Source organism: Coregonus clupeaformis, chromosome 3 (genome assembly GCF_020615455.1).
Source record: "Coregonus clupeaformis isolate EN_2021a chromosome 3, ASM2061545v1, whole genome shotgun sequence".
Taxonomy (NCBI): Eukaryota; Metazoa; Chordata; class Actinopteri; order Salmoniformes; family Salmonidae; genus Coregonus; species Coregonus clupeaformis.
In genome coordinates this window covers 6,386,838-6,400,233 of record NC_059194.1, presented here as the reverse complement: position 1 = coordinate 6,400,233, position 13,396 = coordinate 6,386,838, and the positions used below count along the sequence as shown (strand labels likewise).

Below are 13,396 nucleotides of genomic sequence, written 5' to 3'. Positions count from 1 at the left end.
TCTCCACAGAGGAACTCTGGAGCTCTGTCAGAGTGACCATTTGGTTCTTGGTCACCTCCCTGACCAAGGCCCTTCTCCCCCGATTGCTCAGTTTGGCCAGGCGGCCAGCTCTAGGACGAGTCTTGGTGGTTCCAAACTTCTTCCAATTATGAATGATGGAGGCCACAGTGTTCTTGGGGACCTTCAATGCTGCAGAAATGTTTTGGTACCCTTCCCCAGATCTGTGCCTCGACACAATTCTGTCTTGGAGCTCTACGGACAATTCCTTCAACCTCATGGCTTGGTTTTTGCTCTGACATGCACTGTCAACTATGGGACCTTTATATAGACAGGTGTGTGCCTTTCCAAATCATGTCCAATCAATTGAATTTACCACAGGTGGACGCCAATCAAGTTGTAGAAACATCTCAAGGATGATCAATAGAAACAGGATTCACCTGAGCTACATTTCGAGTCTCATAGCAAAGGGTCTGAATATTTATGTAAATAAGGTATTCGGTTTTTTATTTTTAATACATTAGCAAACATTTCTAAAAACCTGTTTTCGCTTTGTCATTATGGGGTATTGTGTGTAGATTGATGAGGAAATGTTTTTATTTAATCCATTTTAGAATAAGGCTGTAACGTAGCAAAATGTGGAAAAAGTCAAGGGGTCTGAATACTTTCTGAATGCACTGTACATGCACTGTAACAAGTACCATGTTGAAGGACACAGATTAAGGGATTCATCCTACTTTGTCCTTACTGTAGTTAATGACCCTCTTATCTAGGTAGCTCTCCTGTTGCTTGGAAACAAATTTGTGGTTACCTTACCTTTTGAGTGTATCAATATTGAAAATAACCTTGTATTCATGTGTGGATTATATGAACTATTTTCTCTGTCCCCCAACCTATCCCCTCTCCACCTGCCCTCCTTTTTCCTTACCTGTCCTCCATCCCATCTCACATGACCTTCAAACTCCCTCCCTCCCTCACTCTTCCTGACCTGTCCCTACCTCCCTCCCCCTCTCCTCCCTCCCTCCAGCCTGGGTGGGGGCTCTGGCGATGGGCATGATCTTCTTCTGTTCCCCGGTGGTCTCCATGTTCACCGATCACTTCGGCTGCATGAAGACAGCTGTGGGCGGGGCCACCATGGCCTTCATCGGACTCCTCAGCACCGCCTTCGCAACGTAAGAGAACCCTCCAAACATTCTAGAATCATTAGAACACTCCACACCTTCTAGAACTATTACAACCCATCTACTCTAGAGCCCTTATAGAATCCTCCACAATCTTATGAACTCTCTTTGTATGTTTTGCCACTCCTTTTGCCTATCATTTCTTTTACAAGTCCTGCCCTCAGTGACCTGAGCATTACACGTTCATGCTAGGGTGTCACAGGCTCTGTTCCCTATATTACTGCTCATAAGGAAGGAATGCATTCAATATATATTCTATTCTAGTTTTGCACAGTGTTTACTTACCGCTACCCCTGCCCGCCCAGGTCTCTCAGCCTGCGGTATTTCACCTATGGGATCCTGTTTGGCTGTGGCTCGTCCTTTGCCTTCCAGCCCTCCCTGGTGATCCTGGGCCACTACTTCCGGCGGCGGCTGGGCCTGGCCAACGGCGTGGTGACGGCTGGCAGCAGCCTGTTCTCCATGGGCCTCCCGGTGCTGCTCACCAAGGTGGTGGAGCCGCTGGGCCTCAGCAGAACCTTCCAGATCCTGAGCCTCTTCATGCTGGTACTTTTGTGATGTGTTCAGTGATCATCCATTACACATTGTTTACATCTTACTGTTAAAAAAAAAATGATGCGACTCGTTGAAGTAAATGTCAAATTCGACTTTGAACAAGTGTTTATTTTCATTCTTATCAACAAAACAGGTCCAGGCCCTGCTGGCCCTGACCTTCAGACCCCTGCTGCCCCAGGGAGCTCCAATAGGACCACCAGGACCAGGGGGCCCTGTCGGGTCCGCACCCCAGCCAGGAGCCACTGCCCGGGGAAGCCGCTGGAGCAGGACCCTGACCCAGGTCCGGAAGGCCTTTAACCTGAAGGTGTTCCACATCGTTACCTACCGGGTGTGGGCGTTCGGGGTGGCTACGGCCGTGCTGGGTTACTTTGTGCCCTACATCCACTTGGTAAGGGCTCAGGGACCATCAATATAAATTCTTGAAGATTTTACCATGTTCTTGGTATTGTGTTGTATTTAGGGCAACGTTTTCTGCTCGCAAAGACACCTGCGCTGTGAGTGAAATTATAATGATAGAATTATAATAATCTGCAGCACAACTTATGATGTGTAACTTTTCTTTAACAATTTCCATTTAGAATGTTGCTGTGTGTTAGATCACAGCGCAGCTGTTTTTGCAAGGGGAAAATAATGCCGCCCTTACTGCTTTTAGTGTCACCTTGATTGGCATGTTACAGTTTTTTAGTTCACCAAGTCGACTTCAGAGGAAATCTTCTGTAATATTGTGTTGTGTTAGGTTACATTGTGTGTTGGCATAGGTTGTGTCAGACAGACCCACTTATCTAAAATAAGTAGCTAGGGACATTGTTGCATGGAGACACCTTGTCACAGCAATATGTTGAGAGAGAGAGAGAGAGAGAGAGAGAGAGAGAGAGAGAGAGAGAGAGAGAGAGAGAGAGAGAGAGAGAGAGAGAGAGAGAGAGAGAGAGAGAGAGAGAGAGAGAGAGAGAGAGAGAGAGAGAGAGAGAGAGAGAGAGAGAGAGAGAGAGAGAGAGAGAGAGAGAGAGAGAGAGAGAGAGAGAGAGAGAGAGAGAGAGAGAGAGAGAGAGAGAGAGAGAGAGAGAGAGAGAGAGAGAGAGAGAGAGAGAGAGAGAGAGAGAGAGAGAGAGAGAGAGAGAGAGAGAGAGAGAGAGAGAGAGAGAGAGAGAGAGAGAGAGAGAGAGAGTTACACTTCAGATGTTTTAGGCAGCCTCCCCACTGCCTGTCCTGTTTTCTCAGGCCCAGATGTAAACAAAGCCACCGGCTTTTGTTGTGTGAGCGCCCATGCTGCCAAACTGACTCAGGAAGCTCTTTGCTTTAGGTCAGCCCTAAACATGGGTATCCTATGGCCCTTGATGTTATTCTGGTGCCATGTAGTGCAGTATCAAAGCAGAGGAAACATTTCACATGAACTTGAGAGGGGAGAGAAGCTTCTGGTCAGGAAAGGACTTCAGAGGGTTTTGTGTTTTGGATCAGATTCAGGTGTTCAGAGAAGAGAAGGGAAATCACTCACCTATAGCTCCGTCCCTTCCTGCTTCACTGTGTACAGGTCTTCTGAGGAGGAGGACGTGGATGAAAACATTTGTTATTCCAAAGAATGGTTATGGAAGTTTGAAATGTTATAAGGAGAATAAATTCCAGTTTCTCCATTGAAATCCCTTCACTAAGAATCCCATTGAAATCAATGTCCTCTATGTAAGGTGATTTCAACATGGGAATAACACACATGAAAGAATCCATGATGACATATCAAGAAATTACTACGCCTTTGACTTCCAACCCCTCAAGGTGTTTGTTTCCAGGGGGCTTGGTTTGGCTGCTTCCAACCCCTCAGGGTGTTTGTTTCAGGGGGCTTGGTTTGGCTGCTTCCAACCCCTCAGGGTGTTTGTTTCCAGGGGGCTTGGTTTGGCTGCTTCCAACCCCTCAGGGTGTTTGTTTCCAGGGGGCTTGGTTTGGCTGCTTCCAACCCCTCAGGGTGTTTGTTTCCAGGGGGCTTGGTTTGGCTGCTTCCAACCCCTCAGGGTGTGTTTCCAGGGGGCTTGGTTTGGCTGCTTCCAACCCCTCAAGGTGTGTGTTTCCAGGGGGCTTGGTTTGGCTGCTTCCAACCCCTCAAGGTGTGTGTTTCCAGGGGGCTTGGTTTGGCTGCTTCCAACCCCTCAGGGTGTGTGTTTCCAGGGGGCTTGGTTTGGCTGCTTCCAACCCCTCAGGGTGTGTTTCCAGGGGGCTTGGTTTGGCTGCTTCCAACCCTTCAGGGTGTTTGTTTCCAGGGGGCTTGGTTTGGCTGCTTCCAACCCCTCAGGGTGTGTGTTTCCAGGGGGCTTGGTTTGGCTGCTTCCAACCCCTCAGGGTGTGTTTCCAGGGGGCTTGGTTCGAAAGCAACAAGACACATTTCCGTCATCTTCAATTTAAGCCTACGAGAAAGTGTGTGCCCTCAGGCCTGGAGGGAAGCAAAAGTTATTCCCCTACTAAGAATAGTAAAGCCCCCATAACTGGCTCAAATAGCCAACCAATCAGCTTGTTACCAACCCTTAGTAAACTTTTGGAAATAATTGTGTTTGACCAGATACAATACTATTTTACAGTAAACAAATTGACAACAGACTTTCAGCACGCTTATAGGGAAGGACATTCAACAAGCACAGCACTTACACAAATGACTGATGATTGGCTGAGAGAAATTGATGATAAAAAGATTGTGGGGGCTGTTTTGTTAGACTTCAGTGTGGCTTTTGACATTATCAATCATAGTCTGTTGCTGGAAAAACTTATGTGTTATGGTTTTACACCCCCTGCTATATTGTGGATAAAGAGTTACCTGTCTAACAGAACACAGAGGGTGTTCTTTAATGGAAGCCTCTCCAACAAAATCCTGGTAGAATCAGGAATTCCCCAGGGCAGCTGTCTAGGCCCCTTACTTTTTTCAATCTTTACTAACGACATGCCACTGTCTTTGAGTAAAGCCAGTGTGTCTATGTATGTGGATGACTCAACACTATACACGTCAGCTACTACAGCGACTAAAATGACTGCAACACTTAACAAAGAGCTGCAGATAGTTTCAGAATGGGTGGCAAGGAATAAGTTAGTCCTAAATATTTCAAAAACTAAAAGCATTGTATTTGGGACAAATCATTCACTAAACCCTAAACCTCAACTAAATCTTGTAATGAATAATGTGGAAATTGAGCAAGTTGAGGAGACTAAACTGCTTGGAGTAACCCTAGATTGTAAACTGTCCTGGTCAAAACATATTGATACAGTAGCTGGGATGGGGAGAAGTCTGTCTATAATAAAGCGCTGCTCTGCCTTCTTAACAGCACAATCAACAAGGCAGGTCCTACAGGCCCTAGTTTTGTCGCACCTGGACTACTGTTCAGTCGTGTATCTATGGGAGGCGCACAGTACTACATAGAGCCATGACTACATGGAACTCTATTCCACATCAAGTAACTCATAAAATTAGATTAAAAAAAACAGATAAAAATATACCTTATGGAACAGCGTGGACTGCGAAGCAAAACAAACATGCACATGCATACAAACACACAATAACATACACATGTACACATGGATTTTGTGTTATAGATATGTGGTAGTAGAGTAGGGCACACACTTCATATGTTGTTAAATCTGTTATGAATGTATTGTAATGTTTTTAAAATGTATAACTGCCTTAATCTTGCTGGACCCCAGGAAGAGTAGCTGCTGCCTTGGCAGCAGCTAATGTGGATCCATAATAAATACAAATCTGAAAAGAAAATGGACATTAAATCTTCTTTCCCACCAGATGAACTTTGTGAAGGAGCAGTTCAAGGAGACCCAGAAGGACTGGATCTTGTTGGTGTGTATAGGAGCCTCATCTGGAGTGGGACGCCTCCTCTTCGGGAAAGTAGGAGACCTCATTCCCGGAGCCAAGAAGATCTGGATGCAGGTGAGGTAACCCTCTTCAGCATCCCATTGTCAGCCTAATTTTATCCAATTCAGATTTTAAATATCAGTTAGCACATCAGCCACGTCCCACATTTCCCATGAATGGTGATGGCTACTACATACTTCAAATCTATTACTATTTCTGGTCAAATCCATAGGTCAAATACTTGCTGCTCTTGATTTAGTTGTCCCCGTAAAATGGAACCAATGGAGTTGTTTGAAAGTATTTGACATGGATTTGACCCAAGTCAGTTGCTTTGTAGTTTCTGTATGAAGTGGAACAGTGTATAAGGGAAAAGGTGTCAGTCTGGAGAGATGTATTGGACAACATTAACCTAAGACAACTCTCTCTGACACGTTACACAATGCCAGTGTACTGTAAGTCACTTTGGATAAAAGCGTCTGCTTAATGGCATTCATTATTATGTCTTTATTATATTGTCTCTGCTCTTCTCTCCCCCAGTCGGTGTCGTTCATGGTGCTGGGGCTGATGTCCATGATGATCCCCCAGTGCACGGTGTTCGAGGGGCTGATCGTGGTGTGTGTGTTCCTGGGGCTGTGTGACGGCTGCTTCATCACCATCATGGCTCCTATAGCCTTCGAGCTGGTGGGCCCCATGCAGGCCTCCCAGGCTATAGGATACCTACTGGGACTCATGGCCCTGCCCATGACCGCAGGACCCCCCATCGCTGGTGAGTACTATCGGTTCCTCAGTTTACTAAATGCTGACCTCAAAGATTTTGAATGGCAGGTGATAAAGAGATGGTTGACTGCTATGTGACAGGCAATTGATACTGAGTATCACCTCAAAACTTTGGAGTGGAAGCCAAGGTGATAAAAATATGGTTGGTTTCTCTTCAACAGGATCTGAAAAGAAATGTATCTTCAATTGAGAAAAGTCAGGTCTGTAGCTAGCATAGTAGTACCATATAAGTCCTTTGAGGATAGCCACATTCCATAAGGAATTATAAACAGGGTAGGATTAGGATAATGTTTATCATGCCGTTGAGCTGACATGTCTCAGCCATATACATACGTATATTCACTGTATTTATGTACGTCATTGGTCTTAGCTCCGAATGTAGCTGGTCTATAGAGTAAATAGAGTGAGGTCTCATCCCAAATTGCACCCTATTCCCTTTATAGTGCACCCCATAGTGCAGGGCCCATAGAGCTATGGTCAAAAGTAGTGCACTATATAGGGAATAGGGTGCCATTTGGGGCGCACACTGAATAAAGTGGCCGAGTTCCAGGGCTGGTGATTTGTTACAGAGGGAATAAGATACAGAGGTAGTAGTAGTCTCGGATAGCGGATAGTTTAGCGATGGGTTGTTGACACTATGGCTGCATTTTTGGGGCTCTGCCACTCTTCACTGCCATCTTTCAGGCTCCACCGCCACTCCCCACATTCCTGTTCAGACCACCAGGGTGCTGTTCAGAGGGATGCAATGATTCTGATAGAAATGTATTACGTAGAACAAATATCATCAGTCATGTTGAAAAGGGAGTCATTTCAGGGAGTCTGTGTCTGTGCAACATTCAGAATAGTTTCCTCTGGCTGAATACACTCCAGAGGTCACAGTGAGGAGGAGGAATCCTGCCCCATCAGTCTGCAGCAGGAGCACCCAGACTGGACATAAGTCTGTCTGCTCGCCTCTCTGCATACCTGGGTTGAAATAGTATTCGATTTATTTTATGTACTTTGAGCTTTGCTTGAGTCTGCCTTGAGTGCCAGATGTGCAGGGCTTGTATGCTGCACTTTAGTGGACTATTCCATTGGTTACATCACGCCAGGCAAGCTCAATCAAGAACGGCTAAAGTATTTGAAAGATTCAGAATAGTATTTGAAACCAGGTCTGTCTCCCGGATCGGCTTCCTTCTCAGAGCCTCAATGTTCTGTATTATCATTGCGTCCTGTGAGGCCTGGCTGAATCTCTCTCTCTGCTTAGTTCCAGATGTTGGAGGAGTTATCTATCTTGTTTTCAGGTCTTGTTTATGGCAGGCCCACTTAGCTAGCTAGCACCTGACTGAATATTTTGGCCGGGGTTGCCCATCACCCTGGACACAAAGTAGACACACTTTACTGAGGATTTGTTTTACAAAATGTTCCCCAATCTAGTGGTAGTCATGGTTTCTATGGTTACCCTATAATAATAAAGCGTCTGACTGGCATTTCTTAGTCCACATTCACTCTTCACACATACAGAGCAACATTTTGGACTGCAAGGTATTGTTTCTTGGAAGAACAGGCAAACCGCTAAACTGACTTGAACAATCTCTCACAGTGAGTAGAGATGCAGATGCTGTACCACCTGACAGCCCTCGAGACTAATAAACTATTTCTTATCTTCTTAGACATTTTTATGACCGCTAATTATTAGTTCTGAGCTAGTTCCTGGAAGTAAAACAGACAAACAGGTAAAACAACTTGAATCACCAAGATAGTGGGTGAATCTCAAAGCACATTGGAGCAAAATATCTAAAGCTCCTCCCCACAGATCTTCTCCACCAATGAATTTTGAGAAAGAGGCGTTGAGAGTGGACACGAGGAATCAAGGAAATACAATTGACATTCGCTCAGTGATTCTCTCTTGAATAACGAGTAGTGGTTCTATACACTACATCTGAAACCTCTCCCTCCCTTGTCCCCCAGGACTCCTGCGTGACTACTGTGGTGATTACAACATGGCCTTCTACCTGGCAGGGTGCCCTCCCATCGTGGGGGGCATGGTGCTGTTCTTTGTGCCCCTGATACACCGGCGGCAGCAGAGAGCCTTTGAGGGCCAGGGTGGGGGGCCGGAGGACCCCAGCACAGGTCACATGCTGCCCCCGGCAGGGGGCCCCAAGGCCTGCTCTAACGGAGACATGCTGCCTGGATACACCGACGTGGAGACACACATCTGAGTAGCACTACACAAAGGTATGAGAGGGGAGATGTGTGTGTGTGTACACACACGAAGGCATGCATGCACACACACACACACACACACACACACAATGATCCTTGATTGAAATCTTCTCATGTTTTCGTTCTTCCTTCTCTCAGGGATTCTATTCACCAGCACTTGAGATCTGTCCGTCCCTGCACCTCCTCCTTTCCCCTGACCCCTGACCCCCGGCCCCTAACCACGGACTACCTGCTGATGTACCTCTCAACCTCTGACACAGTTTCTATAGGAAGCCCCCTCCTGTCTATAGGAACCCCCCTCCTCTCCGAACGCCATTAGTTCCTTATAGTGGTCCCTGTGGTCTAAGGAGAGAGGGGAAGAAGGAGGAACACATCGCTGACCAACCTCCTTGAACAAAGAGGGAGACGATTGGCATCATCATAGGACCTGGGCGTCACACAATCCAAAACAGTGTTCTCTTTCCCTATGGCTTTAAGCTCATCTAAAATGGTTTTAGGCTTAAAAACGTGAATGCACACTAAGTGTGTACCATATAGAGCTGGCCGCCTGAAAAAAAGTATTTTTTAAATCCTGTAGCGTCTGGAATCAGAGTATGTAAATTATTTAATATGCTTCAGTAGGTTTTTAAATGACAAATTATTCAGAAAGATAAACAGTAATAGAGTAATTGAATGGAGTACGTTGTTCTTCTCTGTCTAGACCACAAGCATCTCACACTTTATTTCATGTCATATGTTCCTTCTGTCTGTAGGTGTTTCATTAGATAGGTCTAGGGCATAAAATAGGACATTTGAAAGATTTCAGTTATAATGACAACTTATTGCAGTTACATTTTACAAGTCTAAATTTATTTTGTTTATGATTGATCAAGGAAGAACACATACTGTATCAGTTTTGTATTATACTATAGGTCTCCATGGTGATTCCCCCTTGGAAAAGCCACTAAAATGAAATCACCTCAACCACATACGTACTTATGCAGTTTTTCCATATGTAACCCGTGCCACGGTGGTGCTACGGATCGAGAGCGCCAGACCAGACAGAACAGATGATTTACCAGCTTCAGACTTTGTAGTCTTAAATCTATTTTTGTAACAGTTACATTTCTAAGTCTTTAAGTCAATCAGATCTTTTTCATACACAATTTTAATTGAAAGTAAATACATCTCTCTGAGATGTTTTGCCAATATTTTCTTTACTCTGCAGATTTGTTTTTATTGTTTTAAGTTTCTAAACGTTTTTTATTTGTTTTTACCGTCTGTTTCTTACAATGGCATTGTGATCTTGTTATTCCCATGGGGTTGAATCCTAACTTCCACTTTGAGACTGTGAAAATTCAACTTAAGTGAAATGTTGACTTATTAAGTTAGGATTCACCCCATTGTCAGTCAAGAATTGAGCCATAGGTCTCGACGGTCCGTTGTCTGAAATCTAGTGATGCTAATAATTATAATTAATTATCCACTGATATACAGTAGTTGAGAAATAAGACTGGTAGTTTATTAGAAAGAAAAATTACCTTTAGTCTGCCAGGTTTTTTTGTAAACAATCAAAATCTACATTAAGGGCATTGAGCTTAATTGTGAATCGAAAGGCCATAGTTTTTGCTGTGTGTGTGTGGATTTGTGTTTGTGTGTGTGTGTGTTAGTTTGGGCATTGATCCACAGACCACAGAATGATTGCCATTACATGCATGCACTCATTGGCTAGATCCTTTTTTCAGCCTGATCCCCATTGGTCCACATCAAACTGATGACTCTTTGTTGATGAGTTTGCTGCTTCTTATCTTCAGATGACATACTGGTTGTTGGGGTCATACGTCGTCACGGTAATAACCAGATACTGCCTCATGGAGATTTTCACTCTAGTAGAGAAATTCATTAAATTGCAGTTGCTGTTACGGTTCGTAAATGTTAAACAGACCACTTACCTCCTTGAGATTACATTTTCCGCACGACAGAAAGGTTGAATAGTCCACCACTTTTGACCAGAGCCCTATGGTCACTGGTCAAAAGTACCGCACTATTAAGGGAATAGGGTGCCATTTGGGACACAGTCTAGGCCTAATGGAGGACAGAGAGGGAAACCGAGAGAGGACAAAGACGTCAACACCTCAGTAATCTAGTTAAATATGTTGGCGTTCTTCAAATCATGACATCATACTTCCAAGTGAAATGAAATGGTTGCTATTTTTTTTTCTACAGCTGTTAGCTTCAGCGCCACAGTGCTGCACATACCGCCAAAAACATCCAAAAAACCTATTCTCAATCTACAATACTTCACTCCAATTATTAATACTCGTTAGTACTTATGTGTGTGTGTGTCTGTCTGTGCGTTCACTGTTTGTGTTTCTGTGTGAGTTCGCTGTGTCTGTGTGTGTGTCAGTGTGTGGGTGTGCACTCAGATTTATGAGATTTACCTTCCCTCTCCCCCATCTGGCCATACTTTTTAAACTCTTTATTTTTCCTTCCTGCTGCTCTAAATGTCATTCCCTCTGACAGTTCAGTCCCAGTCATATAATATAGCTATTATCACTATGGTCCCAGCCTCCATTAAGGCTGCATACTGAGTGGACTAGGGTCACCCGGTTATCTCTACTCTTACTGTTACCTCATTAAGTTCCTCCGTCTCTTCTCTCTTCTGTTGAGCTCACCGCCATGCTGCTCCTATATCTCCTATAGTTGGTCTGAAAGCCTGCTAGCTCACCATGCATTATCATCCTTAGGCTATAGAGGAAAAGAGGAAACCTTGTTTGATCAAGCAAGCTGTAATACAACATGTACTTTTTGATCATTCATTTTGATCATTCTCCTATAGTTGGTCAGAGAGCTTGCTGTCTCTAGCCTGGTTAAACCAGATTGAACCATTTGTGAGTGCAGCATTCAGTCTGGTCCACCAGGCTATGCTGCTGGCTCACCAAACATTGTTATCTGTATACTGTAGATGCAGAGTAAACTGTGCTGTTTGCCATCTGTAAGCAAACACTACAAGACTTTTGATCATTCTCGTTTAGTTTGGCAGTTGTCATTGTTCTGTTTGTGTTTTGATGACATAGGCTATTGAAATATTAGATTTTTAACTACTGAGATGGAAAGGAGAGGTTCATGACTGATAGTGAAACATGCAGCCTTCATGGTGTTGTTTGCTAGTCAAAGTCCTGTTGTCTATGCAGCCTTGGTGGCCCACCGGGGACAGTGGTTTCTGAGTGGGCAGTAGTGCAGATTGCACCCTAAATCTCTAGGTCCTGTACCAGTTCAAGGACCGGTCACATGTTACATAGGCTTACATGAGAGTACAATCTCATCATAAATCTACATATTTACACAGCTTAAATAACTACTTTTTGTTTATTTGATGTTTCCTAATATTGTTGGTATTTTATTTGTATCTCGCCCCATAGCATTCTAAACCAGTGATCTTTTGGGAGTTTTCTCCCATTTTTCTTTTGTCAAGATGCATTTTTTTTGTCCAATCCACCCCAGTGTGTGTTCGACAGGGCTGTTAGATAAGGTCAGATACAGTCTTCTTTCTGTTACATCCTTGGTCTGGTGTACACCATGCCTCTGTTACATCCTTGGTCTGGTGTACACCATGCCTCTGTTACATCCTTGGTCTGGTGGACTACTTTTGACCAGAGCCTTATGGACCCTGGTCAAAAAAAGCACACTATATAGGGAATAGGGTACCATTTGGGATGTATCCCATGTCTGTATACTTCTGACCCCACCTGTCTACCTTACCTACAGTCTCTTCTATAGCTTTTGCTGTATCACCCATAGACTGTACACCACCCTGACTGTATCACCTGTAGACTGGTCATCACCCTGACTGTATCACCCATAGACTGTACACCACCCTGACTGTATCACCCGTATATTGGTCATCACCCTGACTGTATCACCCATATAATGTACATCACCCTGACTGTATCACCCGTAGATTGGTCATCACCCTGACTGTATCACTCGTAGACTGACTGTGCATCCCCCTGACTGTATCACCCATAGACTACATCACCCTGACTGTATCACCCGTAGACTGTACATCACCCTGACTGTGCTGCTCTTGTTTAATCTTTTAACTCATCTCTCCCTCTTATCTTTTGTGCAATGTTTCTGCTGTTATTTTCATCACAATTCTCACCTCAGATTTTCTACCAACTGTCACCAATCTTTTCCTGAACCTCAACTTTTCAGATATATATTTTTCGTTGTATTTTTTCAAGAAATGTTATAACAATAGGAATCACAATATTTGAAATGAAGACTTATGCTGCTAGATAAATGTAATTTTTTTGGTGACGTTATTTTGGATCTGTAGTAAAACACAATTTGTTATCGTTTTCTATTAAACCAACAATAAATGTTTAATATGATGAGAACTGCATGAGTTTTCTTTGGCCAGCTGAGTAAAACCATCCACCACATTATTATACTGTGTGCCTCATGATATAGCATACTGCCTGTAACACTGTGTGTGTGTGTGTGTGTGTGTGTGTGTGTGTGAACATTATGGTGTATATTAGCTGCCCCTTGACTAACTGCCATGTTTGCATATGGTCTAGTTTAAATGATGTAATATTACGTTAGGTCTGACTAATTGGGAAACAGTGTATATGTTAGCCCTGTGACTAACTGCCATATTCGCATATGAACATAGTTTAGTTAGGTCCAACAGTAGCTATGACTCTATTACCATAAATGTGTTATGTGATGTTAAATGATGTGATGTTCTTTTAGCTCGGTCTCAGTATGACTCAGGGGGAAATTAAATGATGCTTATGTTATCCGGCCCCCGACTGCCATATATTTCCATATGAACACGGCTCAGTGCACCAGGCGTCAAGCT

At 44.0% G+C, this 13,396-nt stretch overlaps 1 protein-coding gene across 1 annotated transcript in view; it reads left to right on the top strand.

The window, feature by feature from the left end:
- The window catches only part of LOC121540223 (monocarboxylate transporter 8), a 33,038-nt gene extending 20,115 nt beyond the window's left edge, over positions 1 to 12,923 (top strand). The window contains exons 2-8 of the mRNA XM_041848916.2: positions 1,025 to 1,169; positions 1,484 to 1,721; positions 1,864 to 2,118; positions 5,497 to 5,640; positions 6,103 to 6,331; positions 8,293 to 8,559; positions 8,686 to 12,923. Coding sequence (XP_041704850.2) covers positions 1,025 to 1,169; positions 1,484 to 1,721; positions 1,864 to 2,118; positions 5,497 to 5,640; positions 6,103 to 6,331; positions 8,293 to 8,543 — 1,262 coding nt within the window. The 3' untranslated portion in view covers positions 8,544 to 8,559; positions 8,686 to 12,923. The remainder of the gene's footprint in view (positions 1 to 1,024; positions 1,170 to 1,483; positions 1,722 to 1,863; positions 2,119 to 5,496; positions 5,641 to 6,102; positions 6,332 to 8,292; positions 8,560 to 8,685) is intronic.
- Positions 12,924 to 13,396: the final 473 nt, after the last annotated feature.